We start from the raw sequence: 26,808 nt of genomic DNA on the forward strand, positions 1-26,808 counted from the left end.
CAGGGGGCGCCCTCCCGGGACGGCGCGCGCGTTGGAGCGGGTCGTTGGGCTCGCGTGCCACTCCGGGGAGCGCACCAGCGCGAGCGGGAGGCGGCGCCCGCAGCCCCGGCCGGCTCCGGGAGACTGCCCCGCGCGACTCCGCCTCCTGCCGCGCCGGGCCTTCCAGTTTCGCTTTCGCTGGGGCGGCCCCAGACCCTCGCCGCGGAGGGACCGAGACTGACGCCAGCTCTGGCCGCCTGGCCGCCCGGTCGCCGAGGACACGGTAACTTCGGCCCCTGCCTCCGCTAGCGCCCGCCCGGGCCCGGCCGCGCGCGCTCCTTCCCTCCCTCCGCCCGCGGCCTCCCGCCCCCCCCGCCCGGCCTCCGTCTCGCTCAGCCCGGCGCCCCTCCCACCCCCGGCCGGCTCTCCTCCGCCTCTCTCCCTCTTCCCCGCCCGGGCTGGCCTGCTCTGAAACTTTGCGGACAGGGCCCGGCACCGCTTGCTTGGCTCAGCTCATTCTCCTTCCCTGCTGGCCGCGGATTTGCAAGAGGGGGCGCGGATTGAGGCCGGAGGGAGGGGATCGTGATCTCGCCGGGCTGACAGCGAGCGCTCGGGTGTCAGACAGCCCTGGGCGCGGATCTTCGCGCCCGTCTGTCGGCTGTGGGCCTCGGTCCTCCCTGTGCCTGTCTGTTAAATGGGAACGGAGGCGACGGCGGGCCGAGGGTCGCTGCGAGAATGGAAGGAGGTGGTGACTGGTGCATATAGCAGTGCCTCCGTTTGGGCTCCGTGTGCCGGAGGCAACTGTCATCCTGGCTGGGGCTCCTGAAGATTCCTGGAGGAAGTGAAAAAAGGCAGGACCACAGGCGACCTTGCAACCTTTCACCGTTGTAATTCAAGTTCGTCATTTATGGGGCAGTAAAATCACTTGTGGGTTATTCTGTGTGAGTCATTCCCAGGCCTCTGCTCTGGTGGACTACGTGGGCCTGTACTTTGCTTACTTACAGGCTGTTTCCTCCTTCAGGGGCGCCTGGCCTTCAGCCTCCATAGGCAGCCCTCACCTGGGTTCATAATTCACCTCTGCTTCCTGTTAGTTGTGTGGCCCTGGGCAGAATACTTAAACTCTCTGAAGAAACCGAAGTTTCTTCTGCAATATGGTGTGAAGGCTCCAGCCTCCTAGCAGTGCTGTGAGCCCCTGGGGACGGGGGGGGGGGGGGGGGGGGGGGGGGGGGGACTCGAGTGCCAGGAGAGCCCTTTCTCCAAGTGCCAAAGGTGAAAGGTGGAGGTCCTCTATCCAGGGCTGCTGGAGGGCTGCTTCTCTTTGAGCCTTTAGGGAGATTGTCTTCACTGGGGCAAGAGTGGGGTACAGGCTGTGTTATGTCACTTTTCAGAGGAAGCAGCTACAATGAGTCCATCCTCTCCACCATGGGGGAATAAAAAAAACAGTTCAGGATATAGCTGGGAAGTGATTTCCTACCAGAAGTGTGTACCAGTCGCCTGTTAAAATGTGTTTAGAAATAATCACTAGAGGAATTTTTTTTTCATTCTCCACAAAAGCTGCTTAAGATATGGATGTGATTTTAAAATATGGGTGAAGGTTGACAGCTGAATGTTTTTAGTCTTGACATCTGCCAACAGTGGTGATAATGAGGAATATTTATTGAACATCTAGAATGTGCTACACTGTGCTTAGCACTTTTTTTTTAAAGATTTTATTTATTTATTTGAGACAGAGAGAATGAGACAGAGCACATGAGAGGGGGGAGGGTCAGAGGGAGAAGCAGACTCCCTGCCGAGCAGGGAGCCCGAGGCGGGACTCGATTCAGGGACTCGATCCAGGGACTCCAGGATCATGACCTGAGCCGAAAGCAGTCACTTAACCAACTGAGCCACCCAGGCGCCCCTGTGCTTAGCACTTTATGCACATTTTTCCATTCATCCTCAGCCAGCCTGTGACTTAGGCATCGTTCTCTTCCCATTTCACAGATGAGGAAGGTGAGGCTCAAAGAGATTGAGCACTTTGTTCAAGGCCCCATGGCTAATAGATGGAGGAGCCAGTTTAACCCCTGATCTGCTCTTCCCATGACTGGGCTCTCAACTTGGTTGTGTTGTCTCACCTTTATCAACAATTTATTCAGGGCACTGAATGATTTAAACATTTTAAGTACGTTTTAGTTAAAATGTTTATAAAGAAATATTTATTGGGGCGCTTGAGTGGCTCAGTCTGTTAAGCATCCGACTCTTGATTTCGGCTCGGATCGTGATCTCAGGATGGAACCCCTGCTTGAGCCTCAGTGCTGGGCGTGGAGTCTGCTTAAGACTCTCCTCCCTCTGCCAGTTCCCCCTTCCCTCTCTTAAAAAAAAAAAAAAAAAATATATATATATATATATATATATATATGTATATTGAGTGCCCACTGTGTACTGGGCACTTTTCTATGACTGGAACAAAAAAAGGATGATTAAGATACACTCTCAGCCTGCAGATAGGGTCCTCGTGGACACTAGTGACAATAAGAATGACAATAGCTAACGTAGAACGCTTACCTAGAGCTCCTGGCAGTGCTCATGCTTTCTGTGCATCACATACTGATTCACTTAAAGAGAAGATAGACATGTTTAACGGAAGACAGATGTGCCATTGGATGAGCAGTAGCCCTTGTGTGACTGACGGCTCTTGGCAACCTGAGCCCTACAAAGGGGACAAACACCAGAGAACAACAGTAGGCCTGCCCTTGCCAGGCACAGCAGAGGTGAGATCGGCCTGGATTTTCTTGGTGGGATCTGAGGATGAGTGGAAATATGGGGTCAACACCAAGTCTTGGCTTGACTGAAATGATGTGGCCAAGATTAGGCACCCCGCTGGGTCAGCACCCTTGTTCTGGGTGAACTTGATTTTACCCAGAAATCAAGCCCAGCCTCCTAGGAGTCAGAAAGTCACTGAATGTTTTGCTGTTCCCACTGTCTAGGAAGTGGGGACACAGAAGACCCTTGTGGCCTAGTGTTTGGAAGGAAAGCTCTGGAAAGCCTCCCACCACTAAACCATAGAAATAAGCCTGAATTTTATGTCTCCAAGTCCAAAGTCCCCTCCATGTGGCTGGGAAGGACAAGGAGTTTCAGCTGCACCCCTGCTGTGATGGAGCATGTATGCAGCTCCCCTCTGCCTGCAGAACCCCATCCCCACCCTCTTGGCTTCCCCTTCTCAGACCTCAGGGCTGATATCTCCTCCCCTGAGAACCTTCCCTAATTCCTCCGAGGCTCAGTCGGGTCCCCTGGCGTGGCCACAGATTGTGGGTCCTCGTGGTGCTCACCACAGTGGCAGCTCAACATTTGTGCCATCATTTTCTCAAAGCCTGTCCCCCATCAAGGCAGCACCAGGTCAGCGTGCTCCCAGCTGTGTCCCCAGCTTCTAGCACCCAGCCTGATGTGTCAGACCCCCAGTAAATATTCACTGAATGGAAGAAGAGGAATCGCTATAACTCTTCTCAGCACTGCCCTCCAGCATCAGAAACAATGTCTGGCTTTCTTAGGAGCTGTTTTCCTTAGGGTTGTCCTTTTTTAAAAAAAATTGGTCACCTTGTTTTATCATTGTATGTCCTAGACTCAGCCTTGAAGACTTAGCATTAGCAAAAGGCCCAAAAGGCCCGAGGCTTAAATACCACATGTCAAAGGGAGCGTCCTCTTCTGATGGATTTTGTCTGACTTTACCTTGCTAATTTTGAAAATATTTCTGTGCTTTGCTAACAACAATCCCCATGGAAAAGTAACTAAATCTATATAAAGGAGATGAAATAAAAACTACTGAGTATTTCTGCGTGCCTGGGTTTATGCTTCTCTGATCTGGGGATGGGGTTATCTCTGTTTTCAGGAAATATTTTGCACTCTAATCTGAAAAATCTAACTGCCACCAACTGGACACCACCCTTGTTGGGTGTTGAGAAACAAGATGACCACCTGGCTTCTCACAGTCATTGTAGAGAGCTGGTGGGGGAACCCTCCCTCCCTCCCTCTCAGTTCTCTCCTCACTGTCCAGTTACTCCTAAGGGAAGCTGCAGGGTGACGTGATTATGCCACTCAGAATTCAAGGCCTCCAGGTCAGCACTTAGCCATCTTGGACGCCTCCCCTCAAGCTGGATTCCTTCTCCTCCCCACCTCCAAAAGTCCTTACTTGTGCTCTGGGGCACAAAGTGTTCTGTATGCCTTGTTGTTTTCCGACTGAGTGAAAACATCCCTGGGTGAACCTAACAGGAATGAGGACCTGCGCCTGTCCACTGTGGCCCACTCTGCGATCGATCGGAGACTGGGAGCAGCAGAAATTGGACTCTGGAGGGGTTTTCCGTTGTTACTGAAAGCCAAGCCCTTCACTGGGAAGGAAACAGGACTTGATTTAGGAAAAACAGCTTTAGTACAGGCTCTGCTTCCAACCAGCTGCATCACTTTTAGCTGATTCTTTTCCCTTGGGCCATTGGTTTCTTCCAGCTTTCCATTCAATTAATATTTACTCAGTAAGCACCTTTTGTGTGTTGGGTGCTTCTGCCATGATGAACTTGGAACTGTTGTGTTTGAGCTAAACAATAAGCAGAATGAAAATAAAAGGCAAAGAGAATGGGGGTGGGGGGAGCTGATGAGATAGGTGTAATCAAAGTGGACTTCTCTGTGGATGTGCCATTTAAGCTGAATTGTGAAGACTGATTCTCAGCAAGCTGGGCAGAGATGTCATGTCCAGCAAATGTGTGGGTAGTGACTTCCAGAAAGAGAGAACTATGAACCCTGACAGAACCTGAAATGATCATAATCTGCTTAAGGACACTGAGAGGCTACATGGTGTGATGGTAAAGGGCGGGAGGTGCTCTGGGGTGCATACTGCTGGCTTCAGATCCAGGTCCTACTACTTACTAGTTATGTAGCCTGGAACAAGCTATATAACTTTTTCTAGCCTCACTTACCTCATCTCAAAAAGCAGTGATCATAGGGGTGGTCTAACAGCATTATTGAGAGCATTAAATAAGGTAATGCTTACAAAACAATTAGCATGTAAATAATCAGTTTCTATTCCTTTTTTAAGATTTTATTTATTTATTTATTTGATAGAGAACAAGCAGGGGGGAGGGGCAGAGGGAAAAGCAGACTTGCCACCAAGTTACTAGGGAGCCCGATGCGGAGCTCTATCCCAGGACCCCCAGATCATCATGACCAGAGCCGAAGGCAGACGCTCAACCGACTGAGCCACCAGGTTCCCCAGTCAGTTTCTATTCTTACTGTTATTTTTTCTTCTTTAAAGTAGAGGGAGTAGTAGATTAGTAGGAGATCCTACATTTTTTGAAAGGGCCAGGTAGTAAATATTCTAGGCTTTTCAGGCCACATGGTCTGTGTCACAATTGCTCAACTCTGGTTGTGGCAGGAAAGCAGCCATAGACAATATGTAAACAGATGGGTAACTCTGCGTTCCAATAAAACTTTATTTGCAAAAACAGGTGGTGGGCCATAGTTTGCAGACTCCGTTACTAGATAACAAAGGGTCTTAAAATCCAAGGAGATGGGTTTACATTTGAACTTTTTTTTAGATCATAGGGATCTCTTGAAGATTCTTGAGTAGGAAAATAATTTGATGGAAATCTATCTTGGTAAATAAAAGAATCTGATACAGACAGCTTTATACCCCAGGTTGCTGTTGTGTTTGAACTAGGTTTGAGTGATGCCAGGAAAAGGATGAGCACTTTATAACCTGTCAGGAATGCAGGGAGAGTTTCTTGTCAGTATAAACCTTGACCAACCTCCCACAGCTTCTCAGACACAGGGAACCTTTAACAAAACCATGGATGCAGAATGCGAAGCTCCCTGAGGGCATGGATTTTGTTTCCTTTGCTGCTGTCTCTCGTCCATCTCTAGAACTCTGCCGGAAATAAAGTTGGTGCTCAAGCATTTGAATGACTTGTTGGTGCAATAACCCTGGAGCCTAAACATGCAAGACTGCTCCCCTGCAGGCTTAATTAAAAACTGTATCACTAGTGAGTGCTGCTTAAAAATATCCTGAGGCTAGTGATGCCACTAAATACCAAAGGTCTGGTTGGTTTTTCTCCTTCCAGATGGCAAGCGATCAAGGCTGTGGTGCGGAGCAAGCAGCTGGGGACGCAGGCAGCCCAGATGCAGTCGATGCTAAGCCAGACCGGTCCTTCTTTGTCCCATCACTCTTCAGGTAAGTTTCCTTCCTTGCCCTGGGCCTCTTCAGTCCACCGTGCCCCTGCCATCGCAGGAGAGGGACGTTCTGGGCAGGAGGTCTGTGCTGTGCGTGGAAGATTTGCACAGAATCCTGGCAGCTGTCTGTGACAACACTAGGATTCCCGTGTGCACTCCCTGTCTCTGGGGGCAAGCCCCAAGCCGGGGGAGGGGGGGGTGTTGGAGGGGTCGGTCTCCTGCTCCGTGGCTTGGTTTGCAGCCGGCCTCCTTTGAGGCAGAGTATATAGGCTGCTGCTGCCAGTTGGGACCAGGTTTGGCTGAAAGGCAGAATCCAGGGACACGGGACAGGAGGTTTTAGGGTAGCAGTCCATTGAGGGAAGCATCCTGTCTAGTGATTCTCACCTTGTCTTTTCTTGAGTTCACTTCTAAAATTCTAAATTTTGCATTTAATAATAATAATAGCTTCATTTATTACATTCTTGTATGCCAGCTCAGTGTTGCATGTAGCTCTCATAATCTCAGGAGATAGTTCTGTTGTTATCGTCACTTAATAGGTAAGGAAACTGAGGCACAAAGTGGTTTACTAGCTTGCCTCTCTGATGACAGTTTGTAAATGGTGGAACTGAGATTAGAACGTACACAGTACCAGCACCACTCAACAGTTCTCCTGTGCTTTCCATTTAAAAGTGGGGCTGCAAGGACGTGGAGGAGCCCCTTATCTCCCTTCAACCTTGGTCATGGAATGGCAGGCAGTAGGGCTTCCTGGCAAGAAGCTGGAGTGCTTTGTGGGTCAGAAACATCCGACTGTTCGGTATCTCCTAAGCCAAGCCCCACCTGGGAGGGACAGTGACAGAGATAAAAGTTGAGGTTAGGGAGTGCTCCCAAGCAGTGCTCAGGAGGGGAAGAGTGGGTGATGGGGGGATAGCCTGGCTCCCTGCAACATCCCAGAGAGACCCTGGGATCATACCATCCCACACAAGACGAAAAAGTGGGGAGACCCCCAACATCCTGGACCCGAATTCCATTGGCCTTGGTGGCCATTTAGGGTCAAGAATACCCGAGGAAATGATCAGAACATACAGCTCCAACCCCTGAGAACTTCTGAAAGCCATCAGATCAATCGATCCAAGCTAAACCCCTCCCCAGTGCAAGCCCCTTAGAACAGTGGCCATAAAATGTTTCGCTCACTTAGCTGCGAAGTGATCTTGTAAAACTACGCGTGCACTCATACATTTTAAGGTGACACAGAAATTCTTGTCAAATAGTTGCAAAGGATGTGAGAATATTTCAGTTTTCCCAACGCTTTGAGTCTTTGGGTAAAGCGGGTTACCTGTTGTGGCAGAGAAAAGGGGAACTGTGTAATGGCCATTTCACAAGTCTTTATAAAAACATTTTGGTGTACTTCCCAGAAATTATGAAAACCAATGGTGTGTTGTTAACTATTGACATTTAAAAATCACTTGTTTATATGTATGCAGTGGAATCTAAAGCCACAGGAGTTTGTTTGTTTGTTTTTTAAGATTTTATTTATTTGAGAGAGAGAGAATGTGAGTGGGGGGTCTGGACAGAAGGAAAGGGAGAAGCAGGCTCCCCGTGGAGCAGGGAGCCCAATGCAGGACTGGATCCCGGGACCCTGAGATCATGACCTGAGCTGAAGGCAGATGCCTAACCGTCTGAGCAACCCAGGCGCCCCGCCGGCGGCCACAGGAGTTTTATAACCACATTTCTCCATTAAAAATGGACACGAGCAAGCTGTCTTTAATAGCTAGAATTTTTGTTGTTTCTTTTTCCTCGAAGTCTTGTTTTTCCATTTATTTCCCCCCACAGTATTTTATTCTGCTATAATGGGTTTAGTTACTTGAAATCTTTTATTGATCACCTCATTGTGCATCTCTGTAACATATAGGTGTGCGTGTATACGTTTGCATAAATTTTAAGGCCTTTTTCCAGGTATCATGAGTATTAAAAGAAATTTCTCCTACATTGAGTTACTAATAATTTCTCCTAGACTAAGTTTATGTCCCGGCTATTATTAATTCACAGTAGGTCCAAACAAATGTTGATAAATCGTCAGTGCTATTAAATTGTTGTTTACCAAAATAATTATGAAACGAAAATTGCATTTAAATTCCAACTTATAATGGGAAAGCAGGCTTTTAAAAAGCTAGTTTACAAATAAATGGACAAATAATAGTCACTGCTAGAATAAGAAAGTTCAGTATCACCTCTTTTGCCTATTTGTCATTTTTAGAGGTAGAAGTGCTCAGAAACCATGAATAACTACATGGGATGGCAGCAGTTTTGTTATAATAATGCCACTTAATTCTTTGAATTCCTTCTAAGTTCTGTGCCAAAAACTGACAAATCAATTAGGTCCTTCTGCAATTGTATTGAGAATGATTAGAAATTACCTGACTTACAAAAGGAATTGTTATTCAGCCCTTAGAAACATTTATTTTTTTTCCTTCCTGGGAAGTACACTCAAAAGGCTTTATCAAAACTTCTCCCAAAACCGTACATTAAACCTGTTCCTCTTTACCTAGAGGCAACTTATGTAACCCAAAATATTCCCGACAGAGATAAGATAATTAAAATAGCAATGTTAAACATTTGTCAGTATTCTTTTTTTCCCCTTTTTTGGTAAAATGCTTATTTTAAACTATCTGCTTTTTAAAATATTTCATTGTTAACACCTTAGAGCTGCAAATGTAGCTCTTCACTTATGTAAAATGTCTGTTCTGTATTCCAGTTGACAAAGCCAGTCCTTCTTGTTAAACCAATCAGCCTCACCAGATTTGCTTTCAACCAGTGAAGGTCTGATACCATTTTCAGTTCAGCAAATGTGTTATTAGGCATCCGTATGACAACCGTCTTGTTTCTAATTCTTGGAGGATGGTGGATGGATGGATGGATGGATAGATGGATGGATGGATGGATGGAGGTAGGGTGGGGAGAGAGGGAAGGAAGGAGAAAGGAAATGGCACAAAGAAAGCCCAGTGCTGTGTTTACGTACCTGAATCAGTGTTTATTTGCTTTGCTGTCACAGAACTCTAGCTTAAAAGTAATAGTCTTTGGAAATAATCAGGGGGTAAAAAAGGCAGTCATATAAAAGCCACATCACTCCCATTTCATTCTACTACATATATTTCTTTATTAGTATATTTTTAAACATATAATTGAATTTGGAACAGCCCAGCGTGGCCCCAAACAGCCCCATTTCTAATGCCATCCTTCACCCTTATTAGACTCTTATATAAATAGGAAGCCCATCGTGGTGCCTCATTCAGGGAGACCCACAGATACTGATATTTGAATTGTCTGTTTGTTAGAGGATGTGGAGGTTTTAGGATGGATGAGATTCTGCTTTTTTTTCCATGTAGTGGGAGACAGGAAACTGAGGAAGGGGAGGCAGCATCTCAGGCCGACCAGTTTTAGGAAAAATACGTACAGAAATTGAGGATCTGATCATTCATTTCCTTAAAGCTGCCTGTGTCTGCACCCCTTGGAAGGTTTTTGAGTGCCTTGTTTGAAGACCTCTGCCTTATGGATGCATCATTTTGCAAAAATAGGTATGGTCTGTGATGTGGGGTTTTTTTACCGCCTTACGTCCTTTGGAAAGGTCAATAAGCCCTCATAGTCTTCTGTATTCTAGTGCACTGTACTTTTTTGTTAATAGCATGGCTGACATTGACCTCAAGCTTCATGTTATCAAAATAAACAGTAATTATCCTTGCAAAATACTTGAATTATATTCCATTTTCCAACTAAATATTTGAATTAAATTAAATGGGCAGGGGCCAGATTTTAGAAGGGCTTGTCTGTAAGTCGTGTTAAGGATTTAGAAACTGTTGATTTTAGTTGTATGGATTATAAGAAATGACTGTTGAATTATTAAACAATACTTTGCTACAGTAAATGGCAATTTAATGTCTTATTCTTCCAGGTTATGAATTGTTAGTTGCTTATTTTCTCTGCCTTCGCTGGGCATCGGACTCGAATCCTATATTTGTGATGCACAGGCCACCTACCAAGGAGGCAGTCAACTCAAATAAACTACCAGAATTTGTGATGTACCCTTAAAATTTAGGTTTTTCCTTTCATTTTTATTTACTTAAGTAAGATAGAAGGTTCTTTCATGTGGTTTTAAAATTAACCATGTCTGGGGTGCCTGGGTGGCTCAGTCGGCTAAGTGTCTGCCTTCGGCTCAGGTCATGATCCCTGGGTCCTGGGTGGGAGCCCTGCCTGCTTCTCCTTCTCCCTCCACCCCTCCCCCCTCTCATGCTCTCTGTCTCTCTGTCTCTCGAATAAATAAGTAAAATCTTTAAATAAATAAATAAAATGTCAGGTGCCATTTTGGGTCACTAATTCATTATTTCAGTCATTCATTAAATATCTGTGGAGCAACAGTGAGAAGTTAAGCCCCTTGTACCAAGTCCCATAGTTGATTAGTGAATTTGAACCTGCATTCGCCTGCCTCTCACACCAAGTTCTCAATGAGGACTCTCAGCTGCTGCCTTAAAATGCCAGGCTCTGTGTTTGGCCCAGAGCTGCAGCTGGAAACAAGGTCAACAAGATCCACATGACCCCAGCCCCAGACCCTCACATTCCTGCAGTGAAGGCAGGCATGCAACAGGTAACTGAGGTGGGGCAGAGCAGGGTGCTGGGGGAATAAGATTGAAAAAGGGACCCGGACTGGTCTTGGGTGAAGGAAGCTCCCCCCTCCGGAGATGTGATGTGTGCTGAGACTTGTTGGGGGGAGGAGGATGGCGAAGGGGGGTTGGTGTGTGAGATCAGGGTGATGTATGCTGGCAGGAATGTGGGATGTGGAAGGTACCCCAGAAGAGGAGACAGGAGAAATGGGCAAAGGCCAGATTTTAGAAGGACTCGTCTGTAAGTCACATTAAAGATTTGGAATAGATCCTAAGAACAAGGAAGTCACCAGAGTTTAAGAATTAGAGTGACTTAGGGGCGCCTGGCTCAGTGGGTTAAGCAGTGGGCTCTTGGTTTTGGTTCAGGTCATATCTCAGAGTCCTGAGTTCAAGCCCCATGTTAGGCTCTGCACTCAGCGTGGAGTCCGCTTGAGATTCTCTCTCTCCCTCTCCTTCTGCCCCGCCCCCCCCCGCCCCCGTGCTCTGTCTCTCTCTCTCTCTTGAATAAATCTTAAAAAAAAAAAAAGTAGAGTGAATTGATCAACTATACCTACCAAAAAAAAAAAAAAAAAAAGAGCTGCAGTGCGAGGCAGGCCCTGAAGAGGGGGCTGTTGCAATTCTCCTGGCCAGATGCCCCTGAAATGCTGCAGGTGGAGCGGAGCTGCTGGCCCCAGAGGTGGCAAGAGGTAGAAGCAACGGGACTCTGTGACCAAAAGGAAGAAGGGCCGGAGAGGGGAGAGACGCTGAGGAAAGTGGCACCTGAACTCCATGGAAGATGGGAGTCATCTGGTGACCCCTGAGTCCTCTGGCTAGAGAAAGGGGTGATGAAATCCCTATTTCTATTGTCATAATGACAGAAGGGCACCAGCGTTTTGCCACCTTTCATAGCTTCCCTGAACATTCCTGCTGCCTTGGCTTTGCTGCGCAAGAGTGCATGACAAATTTGGGTGATGGGGCGAGACTCCAAACAGTGTGATTTGCTGCAGAGAGTGGGTGTCCACGGTCACACCTGGCCCGTTGACAGGGTCGACGCCTATGCCTTCAGCTGTGTCTTGAGATTCTAGAAGGGATTGTTTATTCTGCTGAATTTAACTCATGGGGGTGACCTGAATACAGCAGAGCAAGTCTGGGAGGTGAGGCAGCCCCTCCCGTGGTCCCCTCTGCGGAGTGCGGGACCTGAAGTATCCCACATGTCAGGTGTGTGGGTGCATCGCGGGCTACTTCGGGTGCTCCACACCCCTGATGGCAGGCACCCTACACAGCCTGTCCCGTCCCCAGCTCCCTTCTCCAAGGAGGAGAAGGTAAGGCAGTGGGGGTGGGGGGGGAGGACAGTGGTGCCCCCTGCCCGTTTCTAATTGACAACACCTGCCTTCCCCTGGGGACCTCAAGGATTCTGAGAAACAAGAAAGACATCTCCTCCCCACCAGCCCCCCACCAGCCTGGGAGGACTCACTGGCCCCAGGTAGTTCCAAATTCTCAGACTTACCTTGGCTTTGTTGCCTCTGTGTCACTAGATGGCATCACAACATCGTTTTATTTCCAACCCATTGGGCCCTGAGTAAACCTGGCTGTTTAACTTACTTTAAAAAAAAAAAAACAAAACAATTTTATTAAAATGTTTTCTAATACCCTGATTATTGAAGAACATTTGGAAAACACAGGAAGCCCCAAAGGAAAAATATTCAAGATATTAATTTAAAATGCATAAAAGTGTCCGGACTTGTAAACAGAAAAGACTTAGAAGAAATCAGTATGTGCACCGTCGGCATTCATTATGAACCACAGTTTATGGAACAAGTTCTAGAATCATCTGTGCACGCGAAGAGGGCTTCCTCTTAAAGTAAAGGTAACCTTAGCACCTGGCACGAGGTACCTGCCATCCAAGGTCGCAGCCTGGTCCCTGCCCTGGATGTGAACTCAGGTCCTTATTAAATGTCTAGGCATGGCTACGGAAATGACTGCAAAGAGCTCATTGCTGAATTGTAGTGTACCGGGAACTGTGGGAGGCAGGGGCAGGGGAGGAGGCGGAAGGAGGAGAAGAGAGAGCCAGAGGAGTTGGAAGTGGAGTTACCAGGGGACAGGAAGAGCCTGCCTGCCAGGGCCAAGCTACAGTGAAAGTGATGATCAGGCCGGGTCTCGAAGTGCAGGTTCTTGGAACGGGGGTGGAGGCCCATGGACAGGGTGAGTTTGGTCCTGGTGGCACCACTGAGATCCACCGTAGGTACAAGGCCGGGCCTCACCCAGCAGCCTCCTGCATGTCCTCCCTCGGGCACACGTGAGCTGTGAAATCAGAGGCGCCTTTCTCGGTCCTGCTCAAAGTCCCTGTTAAAGGAAATAAAAAGGCAAAGTAGCAAACAGATTTCACACACTCAGATTTCCCTGGGATCTTGGTGGAACCTTTTGCCTCCCTGCAGAGGGGGGGTGTTTATCCTTCCATTTCCCAAGCGAAGGGGGCAGGAGAAAAGCCTCATTTTCAAAACTTGATAAACTCCCAGCTTTTGAGGCACTCGTTCAGAGCCCATGGGCTTTCTGCTCTGTGTCATCTCTGTGCTCTGGACTTTGTGCTCCTCGAGTGTATATATTGAAGGCCACTGGCTTCTGATTCTTTCTCCTCCGTTGCTACTCGGGTTTCTCCACCAGCTAAGTGTTATATGTAAACAGATCCCCATAAAAATATGTATTTGTATAATTATAAGAAAGACCCAGGCAGCCTGTCTTTTCATTTGGTGGGGAGGGTGTTTCAGAAGCAATGCTTTGGAATTAGAGAAAAGGACAAAGAGAGCAGACCTTCAGCTCATTCCAAAGAATATGTTCCAAATTAAACAAAAGCTCTTTGATCACACCCATTGATTCAAAGAGCCAGGACCCCCCCCCAAAGAAAAGGAATGTTAAAATAAAATCCAGGGAGTTGACTTTTCCATAAAGGAAGTCTTTGAATTCAGGCTATAGAATACCGGATGCTTGTCTCCCAAATTTGTATGTAAACAGTACTCAAGGTTCAGTGTTGTATTTGAGGTGGACTTCCCAGGTTCTGGTCCTGGCCTCCCAGTCACTCGTTGAGGGACTAGCAGCAAGTCCTTTGACTTGTTTGAGCCTCAGTTTTCTCCTCTGCATAATAGGGGTATGAATACCTGTCCATGGGATTGTTTGTGAGACTTGAATAAAATAACTGTCAGCTTGCTGAATAGCCTGATGAGGAAGAAACTGTTAGATCCTTCCTGAGGGGGAGGAAAACCTCCTACTGTAATGTTAAAACTGGAAGATTCCTGAAAACGTGATATGTCGCAATTTCTTCCTCTAACGGTCGAGGAAAGTTAAGACCAGAGAGGTAAAGTGCTTTCTTTACCCATAGTCACCCAGCAAGAACGGGCCCGAGACCCAGGTCTACCTTGGGGTCCAGGACTCCACCCCTTATATCAAGTGCCGGTCCCGACTACAGTGGCATGGAGCCTTTCAACCACATTAATCCACCAGCAGAGCAGTTTTTCTCTCCTACCCAAGTGGGTCAGCAGATTTAATTCTTCATTGAAATTGCTCCCTTTCTGCTTCACTTCACCTGAGGGATGGACAGTGTTCCAGCAGGGCTGGCGATGGGCTTTATGATAGAGAGCCAAGGGCCCATTACAGGAGCAGAGAGCCACACCTCTAAAACATGGTCACAGGATCTAGACACTTTGAAGCTCCGCACATGCAGAATTCCTCCAGTTATTTTAGGTTATTGCTCTCCTAGAAGGGAAAAAGTGAGCTGGAAGGTTAAAAGAAAAAAGAAAATGAAGAAGGCAAGTAAATGATCAGGTTTTCATAGAAATAAAAATGTTAAAACACTATTCTAGGGGCGCCTGGGTGGCTCAGTCGGTTAAGCATCTGCCTTCGGCTCAGGTCATGGTCCCAGGCTCCTGGGATCAAGTCCCGCATCAGGCTTCTTGCTCAGCAGAGAACCTGCTTCTCCCTCTGCCTGCCACTCCCCCTGCTTGTGCGCTCTCTCTCTCTCTCTGACAAATAAATAAAAAAAAATTTTTTTAATAAAATCTTAAAAAATCACTATTCTAGAAGTAAGTCTAAAATAAAAAAAAAATAAAATAAAAAATAGAAGTAAGTCTAGTTATAGAGAAGTACTGTGAGGAGCGCCTAGGTAGCTCAGTCGATTAAGCGTCAGACTCTTGGTTTACACTCAGGTCATGATCTCGGTCCTGAGATCGAGCCCCGCGTCAGGCTCCACACTCAGCAGGGAATCTGCTTGAGATTCTCTGTCTCCCTCTGCCTCTGCTCCTCCCCCCCATCTAAAATAAATAAATAAAATCTTTAAAGAGAGAGAGAGAATGAAAAGTACTGTGAAACTAGGGCCTGTCGTTTCTCCGGGGCACATGCGACCACAAGTGAGATGCACAGTGTGGCCTTGCATGCTCAAACCTCGAGCTTGCTGGGGCTCAGGGTGTTCGGCCTGACACACTTCTGTTATGAAGAGTCTACCGTTCCTCTGAAGGTGGAAAAGATACTTGCAGTGAGTGTGTCAGAATGCGGCCATTCTAAGTTCTGGAGCCTGCAGCCATAATACAGACATCAGTTTTAGGCTATTGAAAGGGAATTCTGTCCTTGATTTACCCCTGGCTGATTTTTTTTAGTCTTTTATCAATTTTTTTTTTTTTTTTTTTTTTTTTTTTTTTAGACCGAGAGTGCGTGCATAAGCAGGGGGCGGAGGGGCAAAGTTAGAGGGAGAGAAACCTGCAGCAGGCTCCACACCCAGGCAGAGCCCAACGTGGGGCTCTATCCCAGCACCCTGAGATCATGAGCTGAAGTCAGGAGTCGGCCGCTTAACCGCCAGAGCCACCCAGGCACCCCTTTTATCAATTTTTATCGTCGGAGGTCTATCTTTCTGTTCCATTGTGTAGGGGGGAGGAGAGAAACGTGCATGTGGATAAGCTTGGGGGAAGGACTTTTTCTCCCTAGCCTATTTTAAACCAACTTCGTTTCCCAAAGTAGGTGTATGCTTGCAAATCTGAGTTTCAGAAAATAATGTGCAGAGACAGTTTTCCCTTTGTCCACAGACCTGAGGACGGCAAATGGTTCGGTGTGCCCAGGGGTCATGGTGTCAGCCCCACGCCTTCTGCTGGCCGTGACCTTGAACCAAGAAATTGAGAAAAGCATCCTTGAACCATTTGCTTAATAAGTGTTTCATTTTTATGTGTTCACATTTTCCTCCTTGCGTTTGGAGGGTGAGGTGGGAAGGGGTAGGAACTCCTGGATCACTCATTTGATTCAAGACCACTGAAAAAGGTTTATCTGCCTCATCTGAAAATTAAAGTATTTGGTCTGCCTCTGTAGTCTTTTATTTGTATTACTACCTTGAATACCTTTATAAGGAGAAAAATAACCTAGAGAATTTGAACTCTGATCCACCACAAAGTCACCTCCTATTTTTGTTCATTGACTTACCTATAATGTTACATATTTTGCCATTTCTGTGTGTGCTGTTCTGCCACCTTTCGTAGGCTGGCACTTTGGTGGGTCACCCCCATCTGCATGCTCATCACTTTAAATAGCTGTGTGGTATTTTATTCTAATGACACTCAGTCTCTTGCTTAGCCATCCCCCTGTTTCCATGTTTTCACTCTTAAAAACGGTGCTGCTGGCTGCATCTTTGTGGATGTTTGGGGTTCCCCCCCCTTTGGATCCCATGCTCCTAGAAAGTCACTTTTTCTCTAGGGAGCTGTCCCGGGGTGGGGAGGATGCAGCAGTGTGGAGCCTGGGCATTTCTGCTGGTCAGCAGAGAAGGGGGAGGCCAGTGTGACTTTCCCAGCCCCAGTGTGAATGGTCCTATGGAAAACTCCAGCGTGCAGTTCACTGCTGATTCAGTCACGGGCCTTCAGGGCCGGGCGGGCTCTGCCAGTCTGCTGTCCCCTGCTGAGCCCCGAGCATGTTGAGTTTTTATTATTACAGAGAAGAAGGAAACTCGCTGCCAGTAGTTGCCGGGCGAAGCCTAGTTCTGATGCACAGGGGGGTGCTTTCAGATGGAGACACGAGGTACCACCTTGACTCTTTCCTTTCCTCTCTGCCTCGCTCTGTGCCTTGGTATGTCAGGACCGTCGGGGATACCCGCCGCCATTCAAAATGTTGAAACCATGAATGAATCATCCCAAAAATATTTAGACAAAGCAGCTACGAAAACCAGAGCTGTAGTTCCGAATGAAACAGCCCTGGGGAAATGTGTGCCTGGTGGTGTGTTTACTTTCCTGCTGATGAATGTCTGCAAACAGATAGAGCTTCTGGGGATCCTATTCATGGAGACGCTTTAGAAAATAAACAGTAGCAGGTTTGCATGTTTCTATCCCCTTCCAAATATAGAAAGGTATAATTCACATCTCAAGCAGTCTAGGGGATCTGTAAGAGGATAAAAACCTGTATTTATCCACTCTGGTGATGGGGAAAATTATACTCACACCCAGAGTGAATTGTAAAAATTCATTGTGCACTTTCTGAGGTTTTTTACTTCTTCATAAAGGAGACAGAGTATTTTTATCCTGTAATGTTTTCTGGTATGAGTTGCTCTAGGCTCTTCAAGGACATCTTTTTATATAAATAACCATCGGAGCTTGGTTGTAATTTTTTGCCCCCTGACTTTGTTGAAATGACTGAGTTGGCCTCGCACTGTGGAATTTGATGTTCCCCCAAAATGGGTCTCTAACCTAAGAAGTTAGGATCATCTAGTTTCTTCCTGATAATCAATGCTGTCATGATCTGTGTTCCTAGAAGAGATTTGAGCTTATCTGAATATGTCTGGGAAGAGAAGATAATGGTCCTTGCTCATACTGGTGAGGAAAGACAACACGGAGAAACAAGAGAGATAAGGTTAGGAAGCATTGTAGTAAATTAACCGCCCGTTGCATTTTAGTGCACACTTATGAACACTTACTAAGTCGTTCTGCCAGGCTGTCCTGGTTAGTGCAGTCTTGCTTATCTGGCCCGAAGAACAGTGATTTCATGGCCAGATTTATTTTTTAAAATCTGTAGCCAATTGTGAAACACAGGATCTTTTAAGAGGATTTGGAACTTTTTAATTCACTGTTCTGGTTTATCATGAGCCTTGTACTTAATAGCACATTTCAAAACAAGAATCCTGTGTTTCTTCTCAGCATAGTAATCTTGGCCAAAGTCTTCAGAAAGTGAAAAAGGCCAAGGTAAAAGCTGGGTTTATCAGCAGGGAATTAGCAGAGGCAGAGGAGAAGGGGTGGAGTGGGGGGGAGCAGGTAGAACGGGAAATACTAGAATCTGACTTAAAAAAACATACCATGGCCAGCTTTTATTTGCTGTGTCTTCCCATGCCTCTCATCTATACTTTGCAGAATAAACGGGATAATGGTTATGAACAGACCTCGTAAAACATAAAACACTACACAAACATTAACAATACTTGTTGCCGGTGACGTAGGGAGGTAGGAAGTTGTTCCTCCACCATTTGCACGGTTCGTCAGATTCAGGAGAAAGGCCGGCTTCCGTTGATCTAGTCCTGAAAGAAGCTCTGTGCGCCCTCCCTTTTGGGGTCTGTGCCATGGCCATGCACACGTGCTCCCGGATCTTCTGCAGAAAAGTCCTATGAACTTAGGACAAGGAGAATGGCCACTTTTAGAAGCTCTTATCTCTGGGGGAGGATCACCAGCTGAAGAAATGTCTAATCTGGATCTCTGAACGCTTCTTAGTACCCCTCGTTCCCCAGCCCTGGGGGAACCTGCCGTGCGATTGGACTGTTGGCATCTTTCTGCAGTGGCTAATTAATGAGCCCAATCTCTTTGGAGCCCTTGAGGCTCTTGCCCCTGTTGTTTATCTGAGGATCGGCCTGGCTCTGGCAATTGGTTTCCAAACAGACAGTAACTCTTTATGAGCTGCTGGTGCTGGGATTGCTAAGCTTCCCGCCCCTGACTCAGTTACTGCGCCACCAAGACCGTGCAGGGGACTCTCCAAACACTGCAAATGAGGCAGAAGAGGAGTGACATTTCCCGGAAGCATTTCGGTTGCGGTGTTAAAGTAATTGCAGCCTCCAGTTCTGTTTGCCTGGCACCCCTAGGAGACCTTGCAGGTTTCTCAGTAAGTTGTAAATCATACACACGACCCCACAGACAGTCTCACTGCTGCCGAGGGGCACCTTCCACAGGCCGCGCATCCCAAGGTGTATCTGGTTCGACCTTCTGGCCACAACCAAGGGTCCCAAAGGCTGCACTCCTGTGGAAAGTGGTGTTTGACAGGAGAGGGCGAGCTGGCTCTTCTGCCCTGCATGGGGCTCAGCAGTGGAAGGTTAGAGTCAAGAGGGCCCATGCAGGGGCGCCTGGGTGGCTCTGTCGGTTAAGCATCTACCTTCGGCTCAGGTCATGATCTCAGGGTCCTGGGATCGAACCCCACATCGGGCTCCACATTGGGCTCCCTGCTCAGTGGGAAGTCTGCTTCTCCTTCTCCCTCTGCCCTTGCCCCCCCCCCCCCCACTGCTAATGCTTGCTTGCTCTCTCTCTCTCTTTCTCAAATAAATAAATAAAATCTTAAAAAAAAAAAAAAAAAAAGAGGGCCCAAGCAGTGGGAGGACAGGCTAGTGCTGAGGCCCTGGCACATCAGAGGGTGTGAGCGTCTCCAGGAAGACACCGAGGCCTGGCTCTGATTCTCTAAGTCTAGGGCAAGGCCCTGGAATCTGGATTTTCACAGAGGCAAGAAATGCTGCATAGGGGACTTGGTGTCAGACCTGTGAGTGGGTCTGGGCTCTCACCCCTGTCTGGCTTTGTGTTCTTGGACAAGCTAATGTCATCTTTTCCTATGAGATGGGGCCAGTGCCCTAGACAGTTGTTGTAAAGACCTTATGGGGTCATGTGTACAAAGCAGTGAGTGTTCCAAAATGGTACTTACTATGACTGTATTTATTAATGCCATTGTTATTGACACAAAGAGGAGGAAGAAGCTCAAAAGACTAGGGAATCAAGTCACATGTGAAATCACAGTGAAACACAGAATCATGGGCTCTCTCAGGAACCCTTTCAACGAGTAGCACAAAAAAGTATGGCTCCAGTAATCTTCAAAATAGGCCAGATAATGAAATCCATTTGTAGCAGGTGATTTTTAACTACTAAATAATTTGTATTTTAACCTTTTGAATAACTTATTCACATGTACTAAAAAAGAGATACAGTCACATTCTTCTTCCTTCCTGCTGTCCTTGCCTCTGACCCCCCTATCACACAGGTGACCACTCATCATGATATGCAACAAATACCATTACTATCCACTGCAGGCCACACACTGTTCTAAATGCTTTGTGAATATCAACTTGTTCACAAGCTGTGAAGCAGATGGTGTAATTTTGTCCTTTTTACAAAGGAGGAAGCAAAGCATAGAGAGGTTAAGTAACTTGCCTGTGATCACTCAGCTATGTGGTGGGGCCAGGTTTCAAAGACCAGCAGTCCAGCCCTGGAATTAATGGGTTTATCCATTATGTCACCCTTCAAGAGTCTTTATGCAAATACAAGCAAACATAAAGATACGGTATTTTCCCCTCATTTCTTCCCAAAGGGTAGTATACTGTTCTCATTGTCCTGCTCCCTCTGTTTTCTTTCATGCTTAACCTACTTACTGGAAATCATCCCACATCAGGACACAGAAAAACTTCCGCATGCTTTCTTGCAGTACTATGTTATTCGGACTAAAGACCCTCCCCTTCATGGTTCAACCAGGAAGCAGGAACTGGATCTTTGTACCTGTCCTGCAGGTCCTGATTGCAGGCCTCCAGTTCTGTTGACAGGAGAGGGCGAGCTGGCTCTTCTGCCCTGCATGGGGCTCAGCAGTGGAAGGTTAGAGTCAAGAGGGCCCATGCAGGGGCCCCTGGGTGGCTCTGTCGGTTAAGCATCTACCTTCCAATCTACCTTGTCCAGTGGCCAGCTGGACAAATTCCTGCCAGCCAGGTCTTTTCATTGAGGCATGCTATTAAGGTTGACGATTGGAGGGGCACCTGGGTGGCTCGGTCGTTAAGCGTCTGCCTTCGGCTCAGGTCATGGTCCCAGGGTCCTGGGATCGAGCCCCGCATCGGGCTCCCTGCTCCGCGGAGAGCCTGCTTCTCCCTCTCCCACTCCCCCTGCTTGTGTTCCCTCTCTCGCTGTGTCTCTCTCTGTCAAGTAAATAAAATATTAAAAAAAAAAAAAAAGGTTGATGATTGGAAGAGCAGCGGGGGAAAAGGGAAGAAGACTCGCCAGTCTACCAGCGTTTGCAGATAGCATTAGGTGTCCTGCACAAGAGGAATACTTAAGCAAGACCCCTGCCCCGTGTGCAGAAGCAGCTGGTAGCAGCTACCCTGAAACGCTCTGCCTCTCGGAATTCATTCCTCTTCCCAAATGTGAGATTCTCCTACTATCTCTACGGCAGCCTTGCAGCCGGAATTAGCAAAGTGGAAGTGAAGGCACTGCTCTCAGTGGGGTCTTTTTTTTTTTTTTTTAAAGATTTTATTTATTTATTTGAGAGAGAGCACACGAGAGGGGGGAGGGTCAGAGGGAGAAGCAGACTCCCCGCCGAGCAGGGAGCCCGATGATGATGCGGGACTCGATCCTGGGACTCCAGGATCATGACCTGAGCCGAAGGCAGTCGCCCAACCAACTGAGCCACCCAGGTGCCCTATCTCAGTGGGGTCTTGAAGGAAAAGTGGAACAGAAAGGGTGCTAATCCCCAGGACAGGGTGCTCAGAAGCCTCACAGCTAGTAGGGGGCAGACTCGGATCCCTTGGACTCGGATTCTAGCAGAACGTATCTATTATGTCGTGGACTTCGGGTCTCCGTCTTTTTTTTCCTGGTGCTTTCTGCATCTTGATAATCGTTTCTTCCTTTTGTTTGTCTCTCCAGTTACATGCTTTAGCCTGATCACAGGGGTTACTTACCCAAAGTTAAGCTACAGACGGAGTTTTCCCAAGGCTGGTGCCTCTTAGGAAGATGAAGTCAGTGGGATGGAATGGGCCGCTCTCTAATACGTATCTGCGGTCTGGGAAGACCTGGGTTTAGCAAAAAGCTCTTTCGGTTAGAAGGAAAAACAAATATTGACTGACTCAAATCCAGAAAGAGGAAACAGATATTTTATATCATTTTGAAAATGAGAGTTCAAGTTAGCGGCAGGCTAGGTAAGGGAATTTCCTCCCTTTTGAAATATTTGCCAGGAATAAGAATCACATTTCATATTCAATTTTAAGGTACTTTTTGTAACCATGGAAAGTATTTTCTTTAAAGGGTGTATATCTTTGTTCCCCTTTTGAATTCCTTTAAAAAAAAGTTTACTTCTTAAATCTATTCTAATAGAAGTGGAGTCCTTTTTTTTTTTTTCATGTAACTTATAACCAAGCCAGTTTTTCTTATAAAAGATGCTCACCAGTCTTGTTTTGCTCATCATTGTGGATGGGCTAGTGGCAGCTTTAAAATATCACAGTTGCTGCTGTTGTAGTTTGTTTCAGAATAACTCATATTGCAGAAGGTAGAAGTAGAGTTTTATCTCTTAAAGACCTCCAGCCTGTTAGACTTAATACAAGTCTTATTAGGGTCTTGGAGTGGCCTTCCATTAGCTAAAGACTTGTCCAGAGGCAATGAGAAAATGCAGGGAGAATTTTAACGAGGTCCTGGTCCCTCGTAAGCCCTGACCAGTGTTAGTTGTTATTATAACCTATAAAATGCGTATAACAGAGCCACTTCCATCTCTTTCGGAGGCACGGATTGAAGATTTTGTGTGCATGTGAAAGACCACCTGCAGATAATTTTCCACATGCACAGAGGAAACCGTCGGGATGGGTCATTGTCAGGAAATTCAAAAGTAAATCCTACTTCCCCCATGCACAGCATGTCCTTGAACACTACAGAAGCTTGCTTTGTTGATATTCGTCTCCACTGAGCTTTTCTGGAGGCCCAGGAGAGGGAGAGGACTCCACAAGAGTATTTACTGCCCACGAAATCGGCCACGTCATTCTGTGACGGTCACAGAAGGCTCTGTTTTCCAGGAGAGGGGGTCAGGGCTCTGTGAAGGGTCCCGCGGGCAGATGCCTGAGTCCCAGCCCAGTGCTCGTTTGTGCTGCCTCCTTGGGGAAAGAAGCATGGAGAAAAGCTGGCATTGCACCTGTAGACCAGACGGAAAATGTAGGGAGGAAGAGTCTGGAGAAGGTGGAGGCTATTTCTCTTTTAAAAATCAGATGATGGGCGCCTGGGTGGCTCAGATGGTTAAGTGTCTGCCTTCAGCTCAGGTTATGATCCCGGGGTCCTGGGATCGAGCCCTACATCGTGCTCCCTGCTCAGCGGGAAGCCTGCTTCTCCCTCTCCCTCTGCCTGCTGTTCCCCCCGCTTGTGTTCTCTGGCTCTCTCTGTCAAATAAATAAATAAAATCTTAAAAAAAAATAAAGGATTCTCTCCTTCTTCCTCTGCCCCTAAACGCTCATGTGCTGTCTCTCAAAAAAAAAAAAAATGCGGGGCGCCTGGGTGCCTCAGTCGTTAAGCATCTGCCTTCGGCTCAGGTCATGATCCCAGTGTCCTGGGATCGAGCCCCACATCGGGCTCCCTGCTCTGCGGGAAGCCTGCTTCTCCCTCTCCCCTCCCCCTGCTTGTGTTCCCTCTCTCACTCTGTCTCTCTCTGTCAAATAAATAAATAAAATCTTTAAAAAAAATGCATCTGTATTCATAAGGGTTATTGGTCTGTAGTTTATAAAAAGTATTTATGGAGCAACGTATATGCCAGGCATTGTTCTAGGTATTGGGACTTCAGCAATTTTTCAGAACAGATCAAAAAACAATCTTTTCTCTCGTGGAGTTTCCATTCCTGTGGATGACCAGCACGGTTGCTTTCCACTCACACTTGACATTGTTTTCTGTGTCCTCTCAATGATGCTGCATGTTCCATCCTCCATGCCAGACTTTTGGTACCTGGATGGTCAGTGTTGGGAGATTGGAAGGGGACTATTTCCTTTTTTAAATTGCTGTTCCTGGGGCGCCTGGGTGGCTCAGTTGTTAGGCGTCTGCCTTCGGCTCAGGTCATGATCCCAGGGTCCTGGGATCGAGCCCCACATCAGGCTCCCTGCTCCGCGGGAAGCCTGCTTCTCCCTCTCCCACTCCCCCTGCTTGTGTTCCTACTCTCACTATCTCTCTCTCTGTCAAATAAATAAATAAAATCTTTTTAAAAAAAAATTGCTGTTCCTTGGGGCCCCTGTGTGGCTCAGATGGTTAAGCATCTGCCTTCGGGTCAGGTCATGATCCCAGGGTCCTGGGATCGAGCCCTGCGTCGGGCTCCTGGCTCAGGGGGGAGCCTGCTTCTCCCTTTCCCTCCCGCTCCCCCTGCTCATGCTCATGCTCTCTCTCTCTCTATCTCAAATGAATAAACTTAAAAAAAATAAAAAATAAATAAATTGCTGCTCCTTTTCCTCCCTTTTTAATGTAACTACTTCTGACCTCAGGTATTTGTGTTCTGAATGGGGGTTCTTTCATTTAATACTATTGTTGTGAGATTGGGTTCGTGTTGTCATGCTTTGTTCATTCTCATTGTTATATAGTTTCTCCTTATATGCATCTTCAGCAGTTTATTCACTGCTCTGTAAATGGACATTTGGATTATTTGCTGCTTGGGGCTCCTGCTGAACAGCACTGCTGTGCACATGCATAGATCTGGCCCTTTTGCAAACACATTTGCTCTGCTCTGGGGTCTATCACCGGGAGTGGAGTTGCTCTGTCATAGGATGCGTTTAAATTCAGTTTGGGTAGATTCTGCCAGTTTTCCACAATGGAAGTACAAAGGAGATTCCCAGCAGCTACGAGCGACACCTTGCAGGTGCCGTATCCCCCTATAGCCATGCTGGTGGGTGTGTCCGGGGATCTCATTGTTTTAGTTTTAGGGCAGGAGATCCTGTTTGTTTTAAATACGACAATTAAACGGAGCCATCTGCCCACCTCGCGCCTTTTCTTAACAGAGATTACAGCTTTCTTGGGCACCCCTTCCATGCTAGCAGTAGAATCAGGAGGCCATTCCTGTCCACACATCTTCCACAGCCCCTGACTGGCTTTCTGTTTCCCCAGTAAGAAGAAGAAGAATGACGCGGGGAAATCAATCAAGACCGCCCAGGACCGAGTGCTTACATATCAGTATAACATGAATTTTGAGAAGGTGGGCAAATGCATCATAATAAACAACAAGAACTTCGACCAAAAGACAGGTCAGTGCTGTGGGCCTGGGCTGACCTTTCCTGTCCCCTTGTGTCATCTTCAGCTTGTATCAGACTTTGATTAGAGAAGGGCCGTGCCCATCTGCTGGGGCAGACAGCCGCCCACCCAGTGCTCTTTACGTGCCCAGGAAGAAGGCACGAGGGACATCGGGAGCTTCGAGTCTGAGGTCCCACCACGTGCATTCGCTGATGTGGGACTTGGACCAAAGGGCTACGAATCGAGGGGCGCTCTTTGGTCTCGACTGAAGCAGAGAGTTGCCGTGATGAGGCTCACCTTCTGTGGGCAGACTGAATGACCTTCTCCTTTGAGTTTGCTTCTTATCTCAGTTGCTCATTTCAACTGTGACCTTGGAAGCATTGAGACCGGAGCCCACAAGGCTACACTTAGTGCCCGACCGGATGCGGCTCGCGGGCGGCACTCAGCCAGGAACCGCTCATCATGGCCTTCATTCCCACAGGTATGAGCGTCCGAAATGGGACGGACAAAGATGCTGAGGCCCTTTTCAAGTGCTTCAGAAACCTGGGCTTTGATGTGGTCGTCCATAATGACTGTTCTTGTGCCAAGATGCAAGATCTGCTGAAGCAAGGTGCGTGCCCGTCTCCTCCCCGCACCTCCTCCCTGCTCCGGGATGGGCCAGCACGCCAGCGGTCTCGGGAGGGCGCCTTGGCGGGACACAGCGATTTCAGCCCGGGCAGCCTTTCCTTCCTCTGGGCTACTCCGGCCCAGGCGGAGGCCTTTCAGAACTTCCACCTCTCCCTAAAAAGATGAAATCAGCAACTAGGACAGCAAGTGATAGGTTTGGTATCTACAGAACAGTCTCCATTTCAGAAAGCTAATTCATAGGGAAGGAACAAGTCTGTATCTTTCTGTCCAGAACGGAGTTGAAGTGTCAACCTTTCCCTGGTGGGGATAGAGATAGAGAAAAATAATCTCCCTGTATTGCAGATGTTTATGTTTTAAACAGACTTTGCAGATACGGGAACTAAGGCACAAAATGGTGACGTAACTTGCCTGGTGTCGCAGGCCTAACAAACAGCAGGGCCTTGCCCATTCAGTGCCCCCGGACGCTGCCTCCCAGCAGCCGCCTGAACCCCTCCCACATGGGGGGCACACCTCCTCACGAGGGGCACACCTCCTCACGAGGCAACCCCATCTAGGTTTCAGACCGTGTGAGAATTCTAGAATCCCCTGTCTCTAACTTCTCTGCACTGGTCTTCCTTCTCTCCAGAGAGGTGCTCCTCCCTCTGCACACGTGTCTGACAGTCAGTGGCCACTACCAGGCTGGGACGGAGCACCCTCTGGAGGTCCCGCAGGACTTACATCTTAACCTTTCCATCCTCGAACCGCTTGCTTGCAGCCTCTGAAGAGGACCACAGAAATTCCGCTTGCTTCGCCTGCATCTTGCTAAGCCACGGGGAAGAAAATTTAATTTATGGAACAGATGGCGTGACAGCAATAAAGGACTTGACCGCCCATTTTAGGGGGGACAGATGCAGAAGCCTTCTAGAGAAACCCAAACTCTTCTTCATTCAGGTAATCCCTTTTCAAAGCCAGTGCCATTGAAAAAGGACAAAGATGACAGAGCGATGACAGCGTGACTTGGGTTCTATCACCTTTACAGATGTACGTGCTGTTTCAGTTGGGGTTTGCAAATTTAGGTTTTGTTTTTCTATCCCTCCATGCTTGGCATCTGTATTTGCATCAGCTCAGCCGTTGTGAGGGTTTAAGACACTGTGATATTTTCATTTGCTTTGCTTGCTAATTTGACGCAAGCTTTATTCATTATGTATTTATATTTCAAATTCTCA

General features: G+C 47.4%; 1 protein-coding gene across 3 annotated transcripts; it reads left to right on the forward strand.

Moving 5' to 3' along the window:
• Positions 1-121: 121 nt before the first annotated feature.
• CASP7 (caspase 7) lies at positions 122-26,802 on the forward strand. Of its 3 annotated transcripts, none has more exons than XM_064595294.1 (5): positions 122-262; positions 6,063-6,172; positions 24,854-24,990; positions 25,458-25,586; positions 26,358-26,802. In XM_064595294.1, exons 2-5 carry the CDS (start codon positions 6,063-6,065, stop codon positions 26,561-26,563), a joined length of 582 nt encoding a protein of 193 aa, XP_064451364.1. In that variant the 5' UTR covers positions 122-262; the 3' UTR covers positions 26,564-26,802. The 3 variants fall into 3 exon arrangements, with proteins under 3 accessions (XP_064451364.1, XP_064451363.1, XP_064451362.1); XM_064595293.1 differs by lacking the exon at positions 122-262 and adding an exon at positions 1,253-2,729 and having other exon boundaries at positions 26,229-26,363; XM_064595292.1 differs by lacking the exon at positions 122-262 and adding an exon at positions 1,263-2,729.
• Positions 26,803-26,808: the final 6 nt, after the last annotated feature.

Source organism: Mirounga angustirostris, unplaced genomic scaffold (genome assembly GCF_029215605.1).
Source record: "Mirounga angustirostris isolate CCGP_5_RB_7025 unplaced genomic scaffold, mMirAng1.0.hap1 SCAF_6, whole genome shotgun sequence".
In the NCBI taxonomy this organism is placed as follows: Eukaryota; Metazoa; Chordata; class Mammalia; order Carnivora; family Phocidae; genus Mirounga; species Mirounga angustirostris.